Source organism: Manis javanica, chromosome 13, assembly GCF_040802235.1.
Source record: "Manis javanica isolate MJ-LG chromosome 13, MJ_LKY, whole genome shotgun sequence".
NCBI lineage: Eukaryota > Metazoa > Chordata > Mammalia > Pholidota > Manidae > Manis > Manis javanica.
In genome coordinates, this window is record NC_133168.1 from 96,284,290 (window position 1) to 96,301,445 (window position 17,156).

General features: G+C 53.5%; 2 protein-coding genes across 4 annotated transcripts in view; both read left to right on the forward strand.

The window, feature by feature from the left end:
* Positions 1 to 5,697, forward strand: part of UHRF1 (ubiquitin like with PHD and ring finger domains 1) — a 31,851-nt gene extending 26,154 nt beyond the window's left edge. For all 3 annotated transcript variants that reach the window (XM_017650978.3, XM_037018062.2, XM_037018063.2), the window contains exons 16-17: positions 1,048 to 1,152; positions 4,263 to 5,697. In XM_017650978.3, the coding sequence (XP_017506467.3) occupies positions 1,048 to 1,152; positions 4,263 to 4,409 (252 nt within the window). In that variant the 3' untranslated portion in view covers positions 4,410 to 5,697. The remainder of the gene's footprint in view (positions 1 to 1,047; positions 1,153 to 4,262) is intronic.
* A 4,272-nt stretch (positions 5,698 to 9,969) lies between these two features.
* KDM4B (lysine demethylase 4B) overlaps positions 9,970 to 17,156 on the forward strand; it is a 117,564-nt gene continuing 110,377 nt past the window's right edge. The window contains 1 exon segment of the mRNA XM_037018188.2: positions 9,970 to 10,093. The gene's annotated coding sequence lies outside the window, so the exon portion shown is untranslated.

Sequence of the window (17,156 nt, forward strand, 5' to 3'; positions counted from 1 at the left end):
TCTGTGGGTGTGGCTCCTCCAGGGACCTTCTAGGACTGGGGTCAGACGGGATCTGCCCTTCTGTGTATGGTTTATTTCAATGAGCATGATGTCCCCAAGCCCATGCATGCCGAGCAGGTGTCAGAATGTCCTCCTTTGTAAGGCGTGTGGCTGGACCACACTTTATCCATCCACTTGTTGATGGACACGGGTTGTTCCCGCCTCCTGGCTCCTGTGAATCACACTGAACACGGGGTGCAGACCCCTGACGGAGTCCCTGCTGTCCAGTCTCTTGGGTATAAACCCGGTAGCGGGATTGCTGGGCCTGCAGGTCCTTCTGTGTTCCACATTCCGAGGAATCGCCAGTCCTGACCTGAGCAGGGCTGGGTGACGGAAATGGGCCGCCACAGTGGGTGACTGTGTTCCCTGGCTGCCACCCCCACCTGGTAGGAACTGGCCTTCAGCCTCCCACTCTCGGAGTCCAGCCCAAACCCTGGGCCGTCTGCCTGTTATTTCTGACACTGCCCTGGCCCTTCCTGCCCGTCATCCCAGTGCAGGGCCTCTGCCCTTGGCCTCAGCCCCTCCCCCCCTACAGTCCTGGACTCCCTGTCGGCTGCCAGGACAAATGACCACACACTTAGGGGCTCAAAACAACACAGGTTTATTTCTTGCAGTTCTGGAAGCCAGAAGCCCCCAGGGATGAGCCTTTCGGGGCTAAGATGCAGGCGGGCAGGGCTGGGCCCCCTAAAGGCTCCTACGGAGAGTTGCAGCTCCTTGCCGCCTCCAGCTTTGGGAGCATGCGCATTTGGCTGGTGGCTGCATCCCTCCAGCCTCTGCCTCTGTGGTCACACGACCTTCTCTCGGTGTCACTTCTCCCTCTGGTGGGGACCCTTGTGAGGACACTTGGCCCCCCTGGATAATTCAGAATATTCTGCCACCTCAGTGTCCTTAACTTAATGAAATCCGGGGATCCAGGGCCTGGGCCTCACGGGGAGCTGCCGTTCTGCCTTCCCCAAAGGTGGCCGTTCATTCTGACGCCTGGGCGCTGCTCTCACATGCTCTCTCTAGTTCCAGAAGTTCCTGAGTAAAGTGGAGGAAACCTTCCAGTGCATCTGCTGCCAGGAGCTGGTATTCCGCCCGATCACAACCGTGTGCCAACACAATGTGTGCAAGGTGAGGGGCAACCGTGGGAGCCGGATCGAAGGTGCTGGAAAGGTGCTCTGAGATCTGACCTCGCACTGCCACAGGCCTGGCTTGGGCTGGTTGCCTTCGCTTCTGCCCCCTCATGAGGCCTCACTGTTTCCGGGCAGCCTCCCGGCCTTTCTCAGGGCCTCTGATCACTCTGTCCTCTGCTCTGCACGCTCCTGTACTCCCAGGGCTCTGGGGTAAAATGCAACACCTGGGACCTCCAGCCACACTGGCCCTCTGCCCGCCCCTCCACAGGCTGCTGCCTGCCAGCCCTAGGCGACTGTGCTGGGTCTCCTGACCCCCAGGCATTGCCCCAGCCTCCTGTGTGACTGGGGTCCAGGACCGGCTGCAGTCCTGGCCAGAGGTCTGGTTGTCATAAGTGATGAATAAGTGTGCTGTGGACCTGGCTAGACAGGTATCAGGTGCTTGGCCCATAGAGAAGTAGGAAGGAAGGCTTCCTGGAGGAGGTGGTGTTAATCTGCATCTGAAGAGGGTCTCAATGCAGCATCCCAGGTAGGCAGAATGGCACATGAGAAGCCTGGACAGGCAGGCAGGTCAGAGCAGCTGGGGCCTGTAGGGGATGAGGGGCTGGGGAGCTGGGCCAGGAGGTGGGGCCATAGGTTCTGACTGGTGACCAGTCACAGGAGGGAAACAGTATGACTGAGAGAGATTGGGCCGGGCTGAGATGAGGCTGGACCAAAGCCTCTCTCTCAGCGGGCTGACACTGTCCTGGGTACCCTCTGGGGGTGAGCAGCACCCCAACCCCTACCCACTTGGTGCCAGGTGCATCTCCAGTTGTGGCCACAGGTGTCCTCAACACGCCCAGTGTCCCTTGGGGACAGAATGGCCCAGTTGGGAAGCACTGGTCTGCATGAATGGTGTCTTTGCAGTGTCCTGGCCAGTTTCAGTCAGGAGGAACTTAGAGGCGGTGCAGGCAGGCGGCTTTACGAGGGCCTGTCCCCCCTGTGATCACCCTGGGTCTCGGAGCTGCCAGCATTTTGCCTTCAGCCTTGCCCCCTTCCTGGCCTTGGGGGCCATCTCAGTGCAGGATCCACCAGGGGAAGGACTCACAGAACATTCAGCAGTTTGGGGGACTAGGGAAGGCCCTGTGCTTTGCTGCCCTGCCACACCAACGTGGCCTGGTGACGCCTTTAGCTCTGTGGTCGGGAGAGACACCTCATCACCACCTGTGTGCTTGGAGGAAGAGCTTGGCTGGGCGTGGGTCTTTGCGTTTGATGGCCCACCCCAGCTCTGCCTCTTCCAGCTGTGAGACCTTGGAAAGCTGCCTCCCTCCTCTGAGCCTCAGTTGCGTCCTGTGGGAGGCACCCTCCTGGCCAGCTTCCGGCTCCTGCGCTGCGTGCAGAAGAGCAAGCACTCAGCCGGGGGGCAGGTGGAGGCTGAGACGCCGGGGCTGCCACTACGAGGTGGGGCCCGGCCCCACCCCAGAAGCAGAGCCAGTCAGGGAGTTCAGGGACCGAGCATCCCAGCGCGTCGATCACACGTGCCACTAGATCCCTGACCCTGCAGAGGAAGGGGCTGCCGGTAGTGATGTGTCTGTCCTGTCCATCCGTCCCTGCTGGTACACCTCTAAGAAGGCCAGCATCCTGGGGGGCTCACGGGAAAGTGGCTCTGGCCCTCCACCCTGATGTCCCAGTGCCTGATTTTGTTTTTTGCTCTACTAGAAAGTTATTTTACCGTAGTGAAGTATACATAACAAAGTTTATTACCATCTTAACCATTTCTAAGAGCACAGCTCAGTGGCATGAAACACATTTACATGTGCAGCCACCCCCGCCATCTCCAGGACTTTCCTGCTTGCCAAACGGAAGCTCTGTCCACATGAAACACTCACCCGCCAGCCACTTTCTGTCTCTGTGGACTGAGCTCCCTGGAGACCTCCTAGGAGGGGGATCAGACAGGGTCTGTCCTGTGTCTGGCTTATGTTACTGAGCACCATGTCCTTAAGGTCAATCCACGTTGTAGCAGGCATCAGTATGTCCTTCCTTCTTAAGGCTGAATAATACTCCATTGTACGTACGCACCGTATTTTGTTCAGCCATTCATCTATCGCTCTCTTGGGTTGTTTCCACCATTGGCTATTGTGAATCATGCAGCAGCTCAGAACCTGATCTTTGAATGTGGACCCAAATCTTAGTTGTGTTGAGCAGAAAAAGCAACCTTTGTCTCTGGAGTCCAGGCCACACACTTTCTATTGGAAAAAAGGTTTCAGATTTTTAAAATCGGAAGCAAAACCTGCAGCCTGCATCCGGGCATTAAAAGCGCCATGATGCCAGCAAGCTTCTGCTATGCTTTCACTCCCTCACGCAGCTGCCCCGTGCCATCCCTCAGGTGTTTGCACCTGTGCAGGCACCCACACATCATGTGCTTCGCCTCTGGCCGCGTGGGGGCTTCCCTGTTCCTCTGATCGGACCGCTGCCTCTCGCAGCCTGTCTGCCCCCTACCCTTTCTCCACCTGCCTTTCTTCCGCCCGCATCACTTGGTTGAGAATTGGGTTCAAACCCAGAAGTCTGGCTCTAGGGCCTCTAGGGTCAGAATTCCTCCCTCCCTCCCTCCCTGCACAGGGGAACGTAATTGAGCATCTACTATGTGTCAGGTCCTGTGCTCGGTTGCTGGGAGAGTCAGCGGACACAGCCTCTAATCGCAGGCAGTGCCTGGCCTGTTTCACACAAGCACACTTGTAAACAAGACGATTCCAGAAGGTGGAAGGTGCTGTTCTGAGATAAATGGGGAGGTGATAGGACTGGCTGCAGTGGGGCCGCCTCTGATACGTCAGTGTCGTTGGGGGACGTGCCCTCTTGAGGACGTGCTTTGAGCTGAGGCGAGAGTGGCGAGAGCTAAGGGACAAACCTGTTAGATGTTATGATCTGCAAGTGGCCAGGCCTGGAGGGCAGGGTGAGCGTGGCGTCTTCAAGAGATTTCAGGGAGGCCAGACCAGTGGTAGAAAGTAAGACTGAGGGTTTGGAGGGGCCTCTGAACCCTGTGAGTCTCCACTTCCTCCTGACACTGTCCCTGGCGACAGTGGTGGCCCCGATGGCATTTGGTTGGCACTTCTCACCACCTGCTCTCTCTCGCAGGATTGCCTGGACAGGTCGTTCAGGGCGCAGGTGTTCAGCTGCCCGGCCTGCCGCTATGACTTGGGCCGGAGCTACTCCAGGCAGGTGAACCAGCCCCTGCAGGCCATCCTCAACGAGCTCTTCCCCGGCTACGGCAGCGGACGATGATCTCCAAGCACTTCTTTTTGGCTATTTTTAAAAAAATGTATCAGAGGGGTCTTTGGCCCCTATTTTGTTTTTAGTGGGCTTAAATTAAACATGTAGTTTTTCCTCCATTCCCTAAAAAGCCTCGTCTTCCTGGTTTTTGTTTTTGTTTTTTTTAATGTCAATTTTCAGGAATTTGTGTTATGGCTCAAAGAAAGAAAGAAAGTTAGACTTCTCAGCATTTTATTTGGTTTTTAAAAAAACACAAAGCCTGCGATTTATCAGCAGAAAACACACACGTTTTTTTTCCGAAGATGGAATGGGAAACGACTGGGTGTGAAGGCTGCTCGTGTCCCCAGCGTCAAAGCCACCAGCCAGGGATGAGGCGTCCGGCTGCCGAGAACAATCTTTCCGAGGTTTGCGGTGAAAGCGAGCACATCTTCAGGACAGCATTGTATCACCTAAAACCCAGCAAGGCGGTGTCCGGCGGTGGCCCTGGACATGGAGGGTCCCTGCTGTCACCCACCAGGAACCTGTTGAAAGGAAGAGGAAAAATCCCATTTGGCCCCTTATAAGCCCTTGCCTCGAAGCCACCCACCACCAGTCTGCTCTCGGGTTCAAGAGCTGCACGCAGGGTCCTCTGCCTGTGTGAGCAGGGAGCAGAGGCCACAGAAACTACCTCCACTGGGCTCTCGTGGGGGCTGGGTGTGCGGTGCCAACGTGGAACCACACCACGGTAGTGGACAAAGCCATGTTCAAGTGCCTTTGTTTCTTTCTAAACATGGGGCTCTTTTTTAGCACTGAATTGTTGAAAATGCCAACCAGATTCTAAAACTGTGGTTAACCAGTTCTTCCCAATTCTAGGTGAGTGTTTGGGGATAGTTTTGAGTTTCGTTGGTCCTCGACAGTGCATTTTCAACTCACCCATTGAGACTTATAAGAGGGAATTTTCTTTTTTTAATAAACACTTTCTAAATGAAAAATTTTTTGTAGTTACTGTATATGTACTAAGAAAGCTATGACTTAGGGTTTGTTTTGTTTTATTTTGTTGGTTTTGTATTTTTTTGAAATGATTTGTTAATTTTTCTAACTACCAAAGTTTGCAGCTTATACCTCAACAGAACAGGATATTTTAAATTACAACTGCAGACAAACTGGAGCAATATTGTTTTTAAGGTTTTTCTTCTTCCCTCCTTGCCTAGGTTATTAATGTATTAGGGAGAAACAACAAAATTCTGTGTAGGTGTTTTCTAAAAAGCTCAATATTCTTTGTCCAGATTTTAGATGCTCAGAATAAATGTCTTTTATAGATGCACTTGGTTTGTTTTCTTGTTTGCAAATGACTTCCTAGCCCACTGGGTGGGTCTGCTCTTATTACTGCATGTTCTCTTAAAAACCCAGGAGACAGACCAGGCAGGTAACATCATGCCCACATCACAGAGGAGAAGGCAAAGACCTAGAAGAGTCCAAAGTGTTGTGCAGCAGCCATTTAGTTCTCACCAAGGTGGGTGGTACCGCCCCCATTTACATTTGAGGAAACCGAAGCTGCGATTGGCTCCCCGACGCACACACCTGCAGCACTGGGAGAGTGGCTCTGCCTTGACTGGGCATCACCAGCCCAAATCAGCAACCGAGAAGTTGCCTCATCCTAGAAGGGGCTCTCTGCAGGCCGGGGGAAATTGAGGCCTAAAGGGGTTCCGGGACTGACCATCTGAACTGCTGTTGCCAGCAGAAGTCAGAGGCCTTTTGAGCCAAGTTGACAGATCAGCTCCCGGGAAGGGAGTGGTGCTGAATTCTGCAGAGGCAGCTGCTGGCATGGGCCTGTTAACTGCTGCCTTTTACTGATGGTTAAGTAATGATGTGGGCAGATGTGATTTAGTGAAAAAAAAGTTCTCTCCTTTGGTCCTTAAAATGGGGCGAGTGTGCCTGGCCTTGGAAAGAGATGACGCCAAGTGGGAGAAGGCATTCACAAAAGATCACTTACTATATGATCTCATTCATGTGCAATTCCAACACAGGATCGATAGGGACAGAAAAGCCTAGCAATGTTGCTTAGGGAGTGGGGAGGGGGTGGGGTGACAGCTGCAGGGTACGGAGCTGCTTCTCGGGGTGACAAAACTCCAAATTTGGTGATGGTTGCACATACCCGTGGATATATTAAAATCTTTTGAATTACCTCGAATGGATGAAGTGTACATTATATGAATTCTGTCTCAAAAAAAAAATATGCCCAGTGTGGCCATGTAATAACAGGAAAGATGGCCAGCTATGAGGAGCTGTGGGACCTCTGTAAATGTCCCCAGGCAGGTCCTGCACAGGGACAGGATGCATACACTGAGGTGGGTTCATTGTCGAGATGGCCAGGTTTTTTGGTGTGTTCCTCATTTTAGAAGTTAAGAACAATGTCATTGTTTAAAGTTACCAAAACCCAGAAAAGCATTTGTGAAAATGCCATGCAGAAATAATCACAATATTAGGCATATTTCTTTCCTGGTTTTTTTGTTTTTATTTTTGTCTGACAGCTTTATTGAAATATATTTCACATTACCATAAAGTTCACCCATTTAAAATGCACAGTTAAGTGGGTTTTAGTCTATTGAGCTGTGCAACCATCCCCTCGTTCCAGAACATTCCACCACCCCAAAAATAAACCTTGTCCCCATTAGCCATCATTCCCCACTTCCAGCCCCTGACAACCACAAATTCACTTTCTGTCTCTGGGTATCCATTCTTGACATTTCACATAAATGGGATTGTACATTGTGGCCTTGTGTATGGCGTCCGTCGCCGAACATTGTGTTTTTAGGGTCCGTCCATGTTGTAGCGTGTGTCAGCTTCACTCCGTTCTTTTAAGGTTGAATAACATTCCATTGTATTTAGCACCTTTTTAAATCCACCTGGTTGACTTCTTAATGTAAAATTTGTTCCTTCTCTCCTTCCACCCCACATTATAAAATTAATTGTTATTAATAGGCTATGTTAAAATACATTATATAATTAAACATTTGGAAACTAAATGTATGATGAAAAAGTAAAAATACATAATCTGGCCCCCAGCAGGTTAACATTTACTTGTATACCTGTATGTGTTGGTACTGTACTACTCAACCTCAAAAAACTCTCCAGTCGAGTTTTTACTCAGTCATTTTGCAGTGGAGGCATAGAGAGGTTAAGTCACACACCCAAGGATATATCAAAGCCAGGGTACATACATATTTATATATACTTCTCCATATATTTTATATATAAATTGAAAAGATTAGGACAGGGCTAAATATACTTTGTGCCCAGTTTTCTATTAATTTCAGTTAATTCGTCAAGTAGCCACTTTGTCTAGCACCTTAGAACACGTGGTCTGGTGTATGCATGTTTGTATTATCTGTTCTCATAATGAAACACGTGACACGTGTTCAGCAATATGGGCTTGGCGTGAAACACAATGTTAGAATTCCCCCAAATGTAGTTATAAAAATTCACTTTTTAAGCACATAGGAGATCTATCTTTCCACACCTCTCTATTTTTTATGCCTCAACCAACCCATAAATGGGAGGGAAGTCTGGTAAAGCCTGAAGTATTTCACATTCAGGGACCATGAAGACGGGTTAGAAATGAGCTGGCCTCCGGCCACCCTGCTGGAAGGCCAGTGCCAGAGGGTCTCTGGCTTTGTTTAAGGAGAGATTCCCAAACGTGATTCCCAGGCCCAGCCCCCCATCAGAGACTTGCACCTGTCCGCCAAGCCTACACTTGAAATCCAAACACCTGGAATTCCCTGTCTTACAAACTTGGAAGTAGACAAAAGGCTTGTGCATGTGGGAAAAATCCCTTCATTATTGCCCTTTGGATCCTGTGTTACCATAATCAAATTCTATTTCTGTCTTTCCCACTGGCCAGGGAGTTCCTTGGGGGAAGTTACTATTTCCTACTTTTTAAGTTAAATTTTAACTACACAAAGAATATATGAATATGATCCCATGAGGATTTAAAACACTGCAGAACAGACTAAAGTCCCCACCGACTACCCTTTTTCCCAATGGGGATCTCTCTTCTCCCCAGAGATTAAGTTCGTTTTCTCGGTTTGGGGGTGGTCTTTTTCTGTGCATTGACCACAGGTGTGTGCTCTCAGAAACCACGTTGGTTTTTCTGGGCTCCTTTGCATAGTGTATGTTATTGGATACAAAATTCTGGACCATTTTGCAGTTTGCCCCACAAAGCGTGTAGGGGATGTTCCAGGACAGTACATATCAGATCTACCTCCTTTTTAATTGCTACATAGAAATATTCGGAGCACACTGCACCACAAGTTACCTACTCCCCTACTGATGGGTATTTAGAGCAAGACGTTGGAAGAAATTGCATAGCGCGCTGCAGCAAGCATCCTTGAGCTATGCAAGCTTGGAAGCATTTCTCGGGGTACACGACCTCTAGGACTACAGTGTAGATACACTTAACATGTTACCAGAAAATGTCCAATCACCGGATTCACCCTTTGGGCGCCGAAATGGGGCGTGCCCACATTACTGTCTGGTACTCAGTTAATGATGGTCATGGCGAACCCCAAGTAAATGCACGCTATTCGAAGCCACATGGTCAAACCCTTTACGTGCGTGCCCCGTCCCGCTTCATTTTTGCAAGATTCCTAGAAGGACAGATGGTGATGGTGGTGGTGGTGGATGTATTACCATCATATCCAGTTCAAAGGGTAAACTGAGGGCCAGAGAAATTACTTTTCTGGTGGCCACCCACAGTGAGGTATGGAGGCTCAGCTGAGCTTTGAACTTAGGTCAGGTGGCACCAAACTTCTCTCCTCCCTTATGTTGTAGGGAACCCCGGGGAGGGCACCTAACTTTATCCGTAAGGTCTTGCTCTTTTGCAAAGATTTATTAATTGTGATGGAAATGAACTTGGTTTTTTGGAGGAAGGGTGGGGGGACACCTGCTGCTTGACTTTATTTCTCCAGTTCTCAGGTCTCCTCGTTTGCAAAATGGGTTTCATAGGAGTTATGTTACCAGCCCTGGACTTTACAGATTAGGGACCGCGGAGTCCAATTTCCCTCTTCGGGTCTCGAACCCCTTCTCCACGATTCCCGGGATGGGTGCTGATGTTGTGCTGGGTCTCACGTACTCAGTTGCAGCCTGATAACCGGGGCGGGGCCCGGGGCGTGATTGGCACCTGCCCCAGCCATTCTGAGCCTCGGACTGACTCCGCAAGCCAATCCTCTCTGGCCCCCGAGCGGTCGTTGGGCGGTCCCCGAGGCGTCCTTGTCAATCCGGGGCCTAGTCACTTTCGGGTTGGTCCCGGCCGACCTGGCTGGCGTGCGCTACCTCCAATGAGAACGGAGCCGGTCAGCGGGCACGTGGGTGGGCACCGGCGTGTCCAGACTGTGTGGCCAATGCGGAGACGAGGCCAGCGCCTGCACCCGCCCAATCGAGGCGCGCAGGGGGCGGGCCGTGAGGTGTTGATGGATCCGGCGGAGGGGAGGGGCGGAGCTGTCAGCGGTAGCCAATGGGTGCGCGGGCGTGGGCTCGGGGGCCAATGGCAGCCGGGGCGGAGCTGGCGCACCGCCTCATAAGCCCCGCCCGGAGCGCTCGCGGAGGGCTCGGCCGCCAGCGACCGAGCGGGGCCCGGCCCGAGCGGGCCTGGGGGTACGACGTCGAGGGCGGGGGAGCGCGCGCCGCTGCTCTGGACCGGGCCGCGCGCGCCGCCTCAGGTGAGCCCGCGGGGAGGCGGCCGCCGCGTCCGAGCGCGGGCCCCGCCACTGCTGCCGCCCCCGCGCCGCGCCCGGTGCTGCGGGCGCGCGGGCGCCCCGGACGCGAGGCCCAGGCCTCGGGCGCGGCCTGCTCGGGTCGGGCCGCAGCGCTTTGTCCCGGCCCGCGAGGCGGTTGGGGGCGTTAACCGTCCGGCCCCGGGCGCCCGCCGGGCCTCGGGCGGGGGCGGCGCGGCCGGACAATGGCTGGGCCGAGACGGGGGGCGGAGGCGCCCTGACCGGGCCGGGGGCGCGCGGAGGCTGGGCCGGGGCGTCCCCTCCTACCCCTCACAAAAGATGACAGCGTGGGTGGCCCGGCCCGGCCGGCCTGCCCAGCTGGGCCCTGATCTTTTATTATTCTCCACAATCCTAGTCATTAAAAAAACAGAGAGGGAGATATCCCAGGCCCCGGGTAAAACCCGTCTGCGTTTCCGCCCCTTTGGGCACCGGTGGGGTGGCCGGGGGCACTTCCCAGCGCTGGCCCCCTGAGTAGCCATCATCGCACCCCGCCCCTTCCCCGAGTCAACCCGCTGTGTGCCATCGCGGCTTCCAAACTTGCCCTCAGTCTCCCTGGGCCCCCCTAAGATAAGCACGCAATCTGGATTTTTTAATATTAAAAAAATGTATCCACTTGGTATGCACGTTGCAGCTTCCAGACGTGTCCCCTCCCCGTGCCTCCCCGTGTCAGCCCTATCGCCTGTTCGCAGCCCCTCTTCTCTGTAGAAATAGATTGTGGAGTCGCTCCCGCGACGACCCTGTTGGGGTGTTCCATCCACCCTCGTGGGAGCTGGGGAACCGATTCCTTCTGAAAGGGCCTTTCCCTGGGGTTTGCCAGGGCCTCTGTCAGCACCCAGTGGGCACGAGGCAGCCATTGGGTTTGCACCCAGGTGAAAGGGGGTGCATGTTCACCTGGGCAGGGGCAGAAGGTTTTTACAGGCTGTTTGGTGTTTTTTTGTTTTTTTGTTTGTTTTTGATTCCTGGGAGCGGTGGGAGTGTGGACTGTGCCTTGGTGTGTTCCATCTGTCTGGTTCGGGGAGGATGCTTTGGTTCTAATAATTCACGTGCACCTGGGAAATGGTTTCCCAAGTTATGAAACAAGTGAGTGGGGTCCAAGGATCCTATAACATGTAAAGAGTGTGTCATTTTCCATGTGTTTCTGTCAATTAGCATTTTTTCAGCAAGCTCCTTTGGGTCCCACTGGATGCAGGCAGGCTAAAGGTCTGAGGAAACCGGGGTGCATTTACAGCTTGGGTGCCCTGCCCCAGCCGTCTGCCTCAATAGCCATTTATGTGGCTGTCTCCAGGCTGGCGATGCCCCTCAAACGGGCTCATTACATGACTCCTATGGGTTTTTATCGCAGCCGTGCAAGAGCTAATGACTCTCTTAATTCTCAAATAATAGCTTTCTTCTGAGGCATCGGGAGGGTTTGTCAACACACCGGCCAAGCCTTTTCTCCCCACCTCTGCAAAAGCACTGGGCAGCCTCTTTCATGTTTACAGTTTGGCTTTTGGAACCCCGAAGGACGGAGCGTCAAAGTCGTAGCGTCAACTTGTCATTATCTGAGTTAAGGGTTTCTGAAACTCGCTAGCCCCCTCTCTCAGTTTCTGATTGGCTGCTCGGCAAATCTTGGTGCTCCCCACTTGTGTGGGACACCGCGCTGGCCAGCCAGCCCTACTCTGGGGGAGGTCACCTCCTGGGAGCAAAGGGGCGGCGGAGGTACGTTTGCACAAATGCTCCCAGGTGCTGCAGCGCATGCAAGTGGGTCCTGTGTCAGGTGCTGCCCGTGCGTCTGCTCGTGAGTGTGGAGTTGTTGAGACCTGAGGTCTTGGTAACAGCTGATTTTCTCCCATTTTCTAATCCTTTCTTCTTTGGGGAGGGGGCTGCTAAGGAGCCGTTAAATACTAGAGCTTAAAGGTGTCGCTGACCCGGTCATTTGGGACCCCACCCAGCCTTTGTTGTACTTTCTCCCTCCTGGAAAAGACCCTTCCTGGTTGCTGCGCTTTCCTGCAGGAGCCCCCTAGAGTGGCGCGGGCGGTCTCCACCCTGGCTGCTCTGCCTAGACTGGATCCCGAGTTTCTCCACCTCCTTGCTGGGTTCTTGCCCTGCCCTCCTGTGCCCCGCCCCCCTTCCCTGGCTGCCTGGAGCCCATCTGTTCCTTGGTTTCACCTGACACCTGTGAGCATGGCCTTTGGGGTCACGCATCCACCTTCTCTGGGGACTCCAGGGCAGACTGTGGGGAATCCCTAACTTCAGGGAGCGTTGGGTCTAGTGGGGCAAAGGGAGAGGTGGATGTCCCTGGGGCCTGGGCACAGCTGTGACAGCTGTGTGGAGCCAGCTGCTGCAGGGCCCGGCTCAGCGAGCAGGCAGGACCCGGGTAGTGAGGGGCCGAGGTGTGGGCAAGGGAGCATTTCCAGGCGGCTCTCTGCCGGGATCTGGAGGTGCCATGCGGGGTCTGGACCTGTGTGACCAGGGGCCAGTCACTTGCTCAAGAACAGAGTGGGGACACAGGTTGTTAAACTTTCCCCAGATGGGGTGGGGGTGGAGAGCAAATGAGCTGCAAACAGTGTGGGACAGGGGTACCTGCAGATCCACCGGTCACCACCATGCCTCACCTACAGCTGGGACCGCCGAGGCTCCTGCTCTGCTGCCCCATGGGGCCTTGGCACCACGGCTCCTACCTGCCCTACCCCCGGTGCCTCTGCCTCTGGCTGAGGACACAGCACAGCCGAGGAGAGGGCTGGACTTGAACCCTGGTCTGACCTGCCTCCCCAAATTTCCATCCTCCCCTCCATTCTCCGCACACGCTCCCCAGTGTGAGAGACCCGGGTTCAAATCCCTCCCCTGGGGCAGTTCACTTCACTGCTTTGGGTCTCGCCTTCCTCATCTGTAAAATGGGTGTCATGAGAACCCATGCCAGGTCATTGTGGGGTCAAGGGATGAAAGGCACTGAAGTGCCTTGTATGGCGCCAGGGAGCTCTGCTCCCTGGGCGGGTTCGCCAGGGCAATGCTGATGGCTTCTGCTGGGATCTCTCCCCTGCCCTCCTTGTCCACGTTTGGGCCGGGGCATTCTCTGGGGACTGTCCTGTGCACATGGGGCTTTGAGCACCATCCCTGGCCCCCACTTCCTCAATGTCAGCAGCAGCCCCTTCCCCCAAGCTGTGACAACCACAGGTGTCCCCAGACACCGCTGAGTGACCTCTGGGGGGCACAGTCATCCCTGGGCGAGACCCTCTCACTGAAGCTTTAAACTTTAAGCAGCCCAGTATTCGGCCATGACCCCGTCTCGCTCCAGCTCTGGTTCCCTTTGTCCCTGTCCCCCCTCCCCCTTGAATAGGGAGGGACTCGGGCCTGCACACCGTGTCTGCTGCACTCCCTGGCCTGCTGTCCTGGTCCCTTCCACTGCTCCACCTCCCTGCCCTTCCCAGCCCTCAGCTGCCACCCCCAGGAGATGCAGGCGCACCACGCCACCCACTGCTGCCCTCCTAAGGGACTGCTGGGCATGGTGTGGGGGGTCTCCCCGGGCTGTTCTCAGCCTCTAAGCCACCGTAGGTCCCTACCCAGGATTCCATTCCACACCCCTGGTCACCGTGCCCCTTCATGTCAGTTTCCTTAACAGTTTGCATTCAGTGGACTCTAAGGTGATTCACTTTTTCTTTACTCATGACCTCTTACTGAGCTATAATGGCCTTGGGACTGTGGGACTGTTAATGTGCTGGTTGCCAATACTTTTATACAATGACATGGATTTAACTGTGATATTAAAAAAAAAGTTGTGTCACTTTGATACTAAGGCCTGAGTGGATCAGTGAGCTGATCTTGCTGTTGGTGAATTGTGTTGAGTTCCTGGCCTTTGACTTGGCCTGTCCCAGGAGCCAGAAGCTAGAGGTGTCCTAACTCATCAGTTTTCTCTCCTGCTCCCTTAAGGAGCTTTTCAAAACTCTAAAGCTGGTCTTTTGCTCAGAACTCTCCAGTGACTTCTTGTTGCCCTTGGAAACAATTCCAGAACCCTTCCTATGGCCTCCCTGTCCTCTTGTCCTCTGTGGTGCACTCCTCTCTCCCTGCCCTACCACACTCCCTCCTGTGCCTGCTCGCTTTGATGGGAACCACCTTACCTGCCTAGTCGTCTGCCTCAGGGCCTTTGCACTTGCTGTTCCCTTGGCCAGAATTCTGTTCCCTCAACAGTCCACCCAGCTGGCTCCTTGCTATTCAGGCCTTGGCTCAGAGATGCCACCCCTGACCAGGCTGCATAAGTTCAACCTTCCAGCCACCCTCTCTCCTCATTCTGCCTTTTCTATGTGCATTCAGCATTGCCAGAAACTCATATTGATCTATTTATGTATTTATTTTCTATCTCATCTAGTAGGGTGGGAGCTTTTTCTGTACTGGGTCAGAGAGTAAATCTTCTTATCTTTGCATGCCAGGCAGTCTCTGTCCTGACCACTCTGCCCTACTGTCATAGCACAAAAGTATGCAAATGAGTGAGTGTACCTCTGTTCCAATAAAACTATATTTATGGACACGGAAATGTGCATTTCACATATTTTTGACATGTGATGAACTGTTTTTCCTTTCTCGATTTTTGTTTTTCAACCAACCATTAAAACATGTCCAAAAACATTTGTCGCTTACAGGCTGTACGAAAGCAGGCTGTGGACTGGATTTGACCTGTGGGCCACAGTTTGAGATCACCCTTGTTAGGGTGTGAGGTCCGTGCTACAGGAACGCCTGGCACCTGTCTTGGTCACTGTGTGCATCTCCAGCACCTGGGGTAGTTTGTGGCACATAGTGGGTGTTCAGTAAACATTCATTTGTTGAATGAATGAATTTCCACCTTTATAGGTCAAACCATTTAGAGTCATACTCTGTTGGGTCCTAGGTTGTTTTGAGAGAAATTAAAACTGCAGGGAATATAAGAAAATGTTATGACCCCATCTACCGAAACAGCCTCAAAATAAAGAAGAAAAAATGTAATGTAGATATAAACATGTAGATGTAAACAGGGGCAAGTAGTTTGCTGTTTGTGGTGCCTGACTTTTCCACACCTTTGCATCACACCCCACCTGGCATCAGGAGACCAGGAGGAAGTATTCTCGGCTTGAGGAGTTTGGTCCTGGCAGAAGCTGAAGGATTAAGAGGAAGACCTGTTTCCCAATGGGTTTGTTCTGGAAGCATCTAACGCATCTGCAGTACCAGTACGTGCAGCCCTGTCGGAAAAGGCAGCATGGTCCTGGAGGGCCCCTAGCAGTCACCCAGCTGCTGGTCTGCATGGGAGTACTTGGAAAGGGGCGGCTTCTGGGGGTTGATGGAGCTTGGTGGCATGGGCAGAGTGAAGATTTCTGAGCCAAGTAGGTCCCGGGTGTCTTCGATCTGGTGCTGTCCCAGGAATGTCCTGGCTTGTCAGGAAAGCACATTGCCGTGATTTTATGGTCACGCCTCCCTTAGTTGATCAGAATAAGCAATCTGGAGAGGGCTGCTTTGGAACCTCTGGGCTTTGTGAAGTGGCCTGTCCTTTCTGTGGCTTGCTTCTGTCTTTCGCTGCATCTCCAGCTCTCCCCTGGCCTTCCTTTCTTGTCTCACCTCAGTGGTTCCAGTGAACCCGGGGAGATTAGTCAAAAGTGAGAGGATGGGTAGAAACTCTGCCTCACGGGCTGGCTGTGCCCTGTGGCAGTGGTGGAGCACAGAGCGCAAAGCTGTCCCAATCCCCATAGCTCTGGGATGTGTCTCGCTGGGGTAGAGGCCTCAAGTGTGTTCTTTCAGTGGACAAAGAATAAGAATCTGGGCCCAGGGCCACTGCACCCTGGGAGCATCTGCAAGTAGATGTCAGAACGGGAACTGATGGAGGATTTGGCCCTGGCGCTGGCACCTGATCACAGTTCCATTGCCCCCAAATGATGGTGCCTTCTGGGCAGGTTGGGGCAGACTTGGGCCCACTTTCATGGTTTTGTGGTTGCTGGCTCCAGGCTCAGGGGAGAAAACTTGGAGACAACTCTTGAAAGATGAGCCGGTGGTGGGTCCAGAATCGTGCTTCATGCGGAAGGAGAGGATGGATCCCAGAGGCCTCCTTTGACCAAGAGCCAGCCTGAAGCCACCAGCAGACGCAGTGATGGCCCCATGACAAGTGGGGTGGGAAGGGGCTGTGTGCTCAGCCAGAGCTGGGGCCCCGGCATGTCTGGGTAGCCTGCCTGGGAAGGTGGCAGCCCGGGAGCTGGCTGGGGTGGCTCCATTTGGACAGCCCTTGACCTGCTAACCAGGCAACTGGACTGGGAGAGTTGGTCATTTGCTGCCAACCCCTTCAAACACCCACTGTTCCCCATTCTCTCTAAAGTCCCACCCATCAGAAAGAGTTGGCCCGAAGCAGAGCAGGCTTCTGTCTTGGTTGGCGGGCTGCATGGATCTGATTATCTTGGTCACGAGTCGGAGAATTGCTGGGTCTCTCGCTTGCATGTGAGTAAAGCTCCTGGAATTTAAACTTTTGATTCACAGCTTTATTTCAGCTCTTTCCTCCAAGGTAGAGAATGAGAGTTCTCTGACACCCTTTTGGAGGAGAAGGCGTCTTGTTTGACTGCCTTCTGGGCTGCACATGGTGTGGCTGCTCAGGCCTCCTGGCATCCTGCTGGCACCAAAGGCAGGGCAGAGCCCCAGATGTGCCAGAGACAAGACGACAGTGCCATGCATGGAGAGACTGGCTACTCTGCACATCCAGTCCTATTGCTTGGCCCTGCAGAAAGAAGGTGGGATGGCTGGTTGGATAGATAGATGGACAGAGCTGCAACAGATGGGTGCAGTCAGGGCCAGGCTGGCTGTCACAAGGAGCTTGGACGTGATGGCTCCTGTGACACGTCACAGGGCCTTTGCAAACACCAGATGTGTCGTCCACCAACCTCATGACGAAGATACCAAATCAAGACTTGAAGATTTCTCACACGTAGCTCTTGCTTGCTTTTGTGATCCTGGCCCGGCGGTGGCTGGGCGGTGGACACGCTGTATCTAGACATGTGCCTGGAGCCCTGGGTCCAGCCAAGGGTAC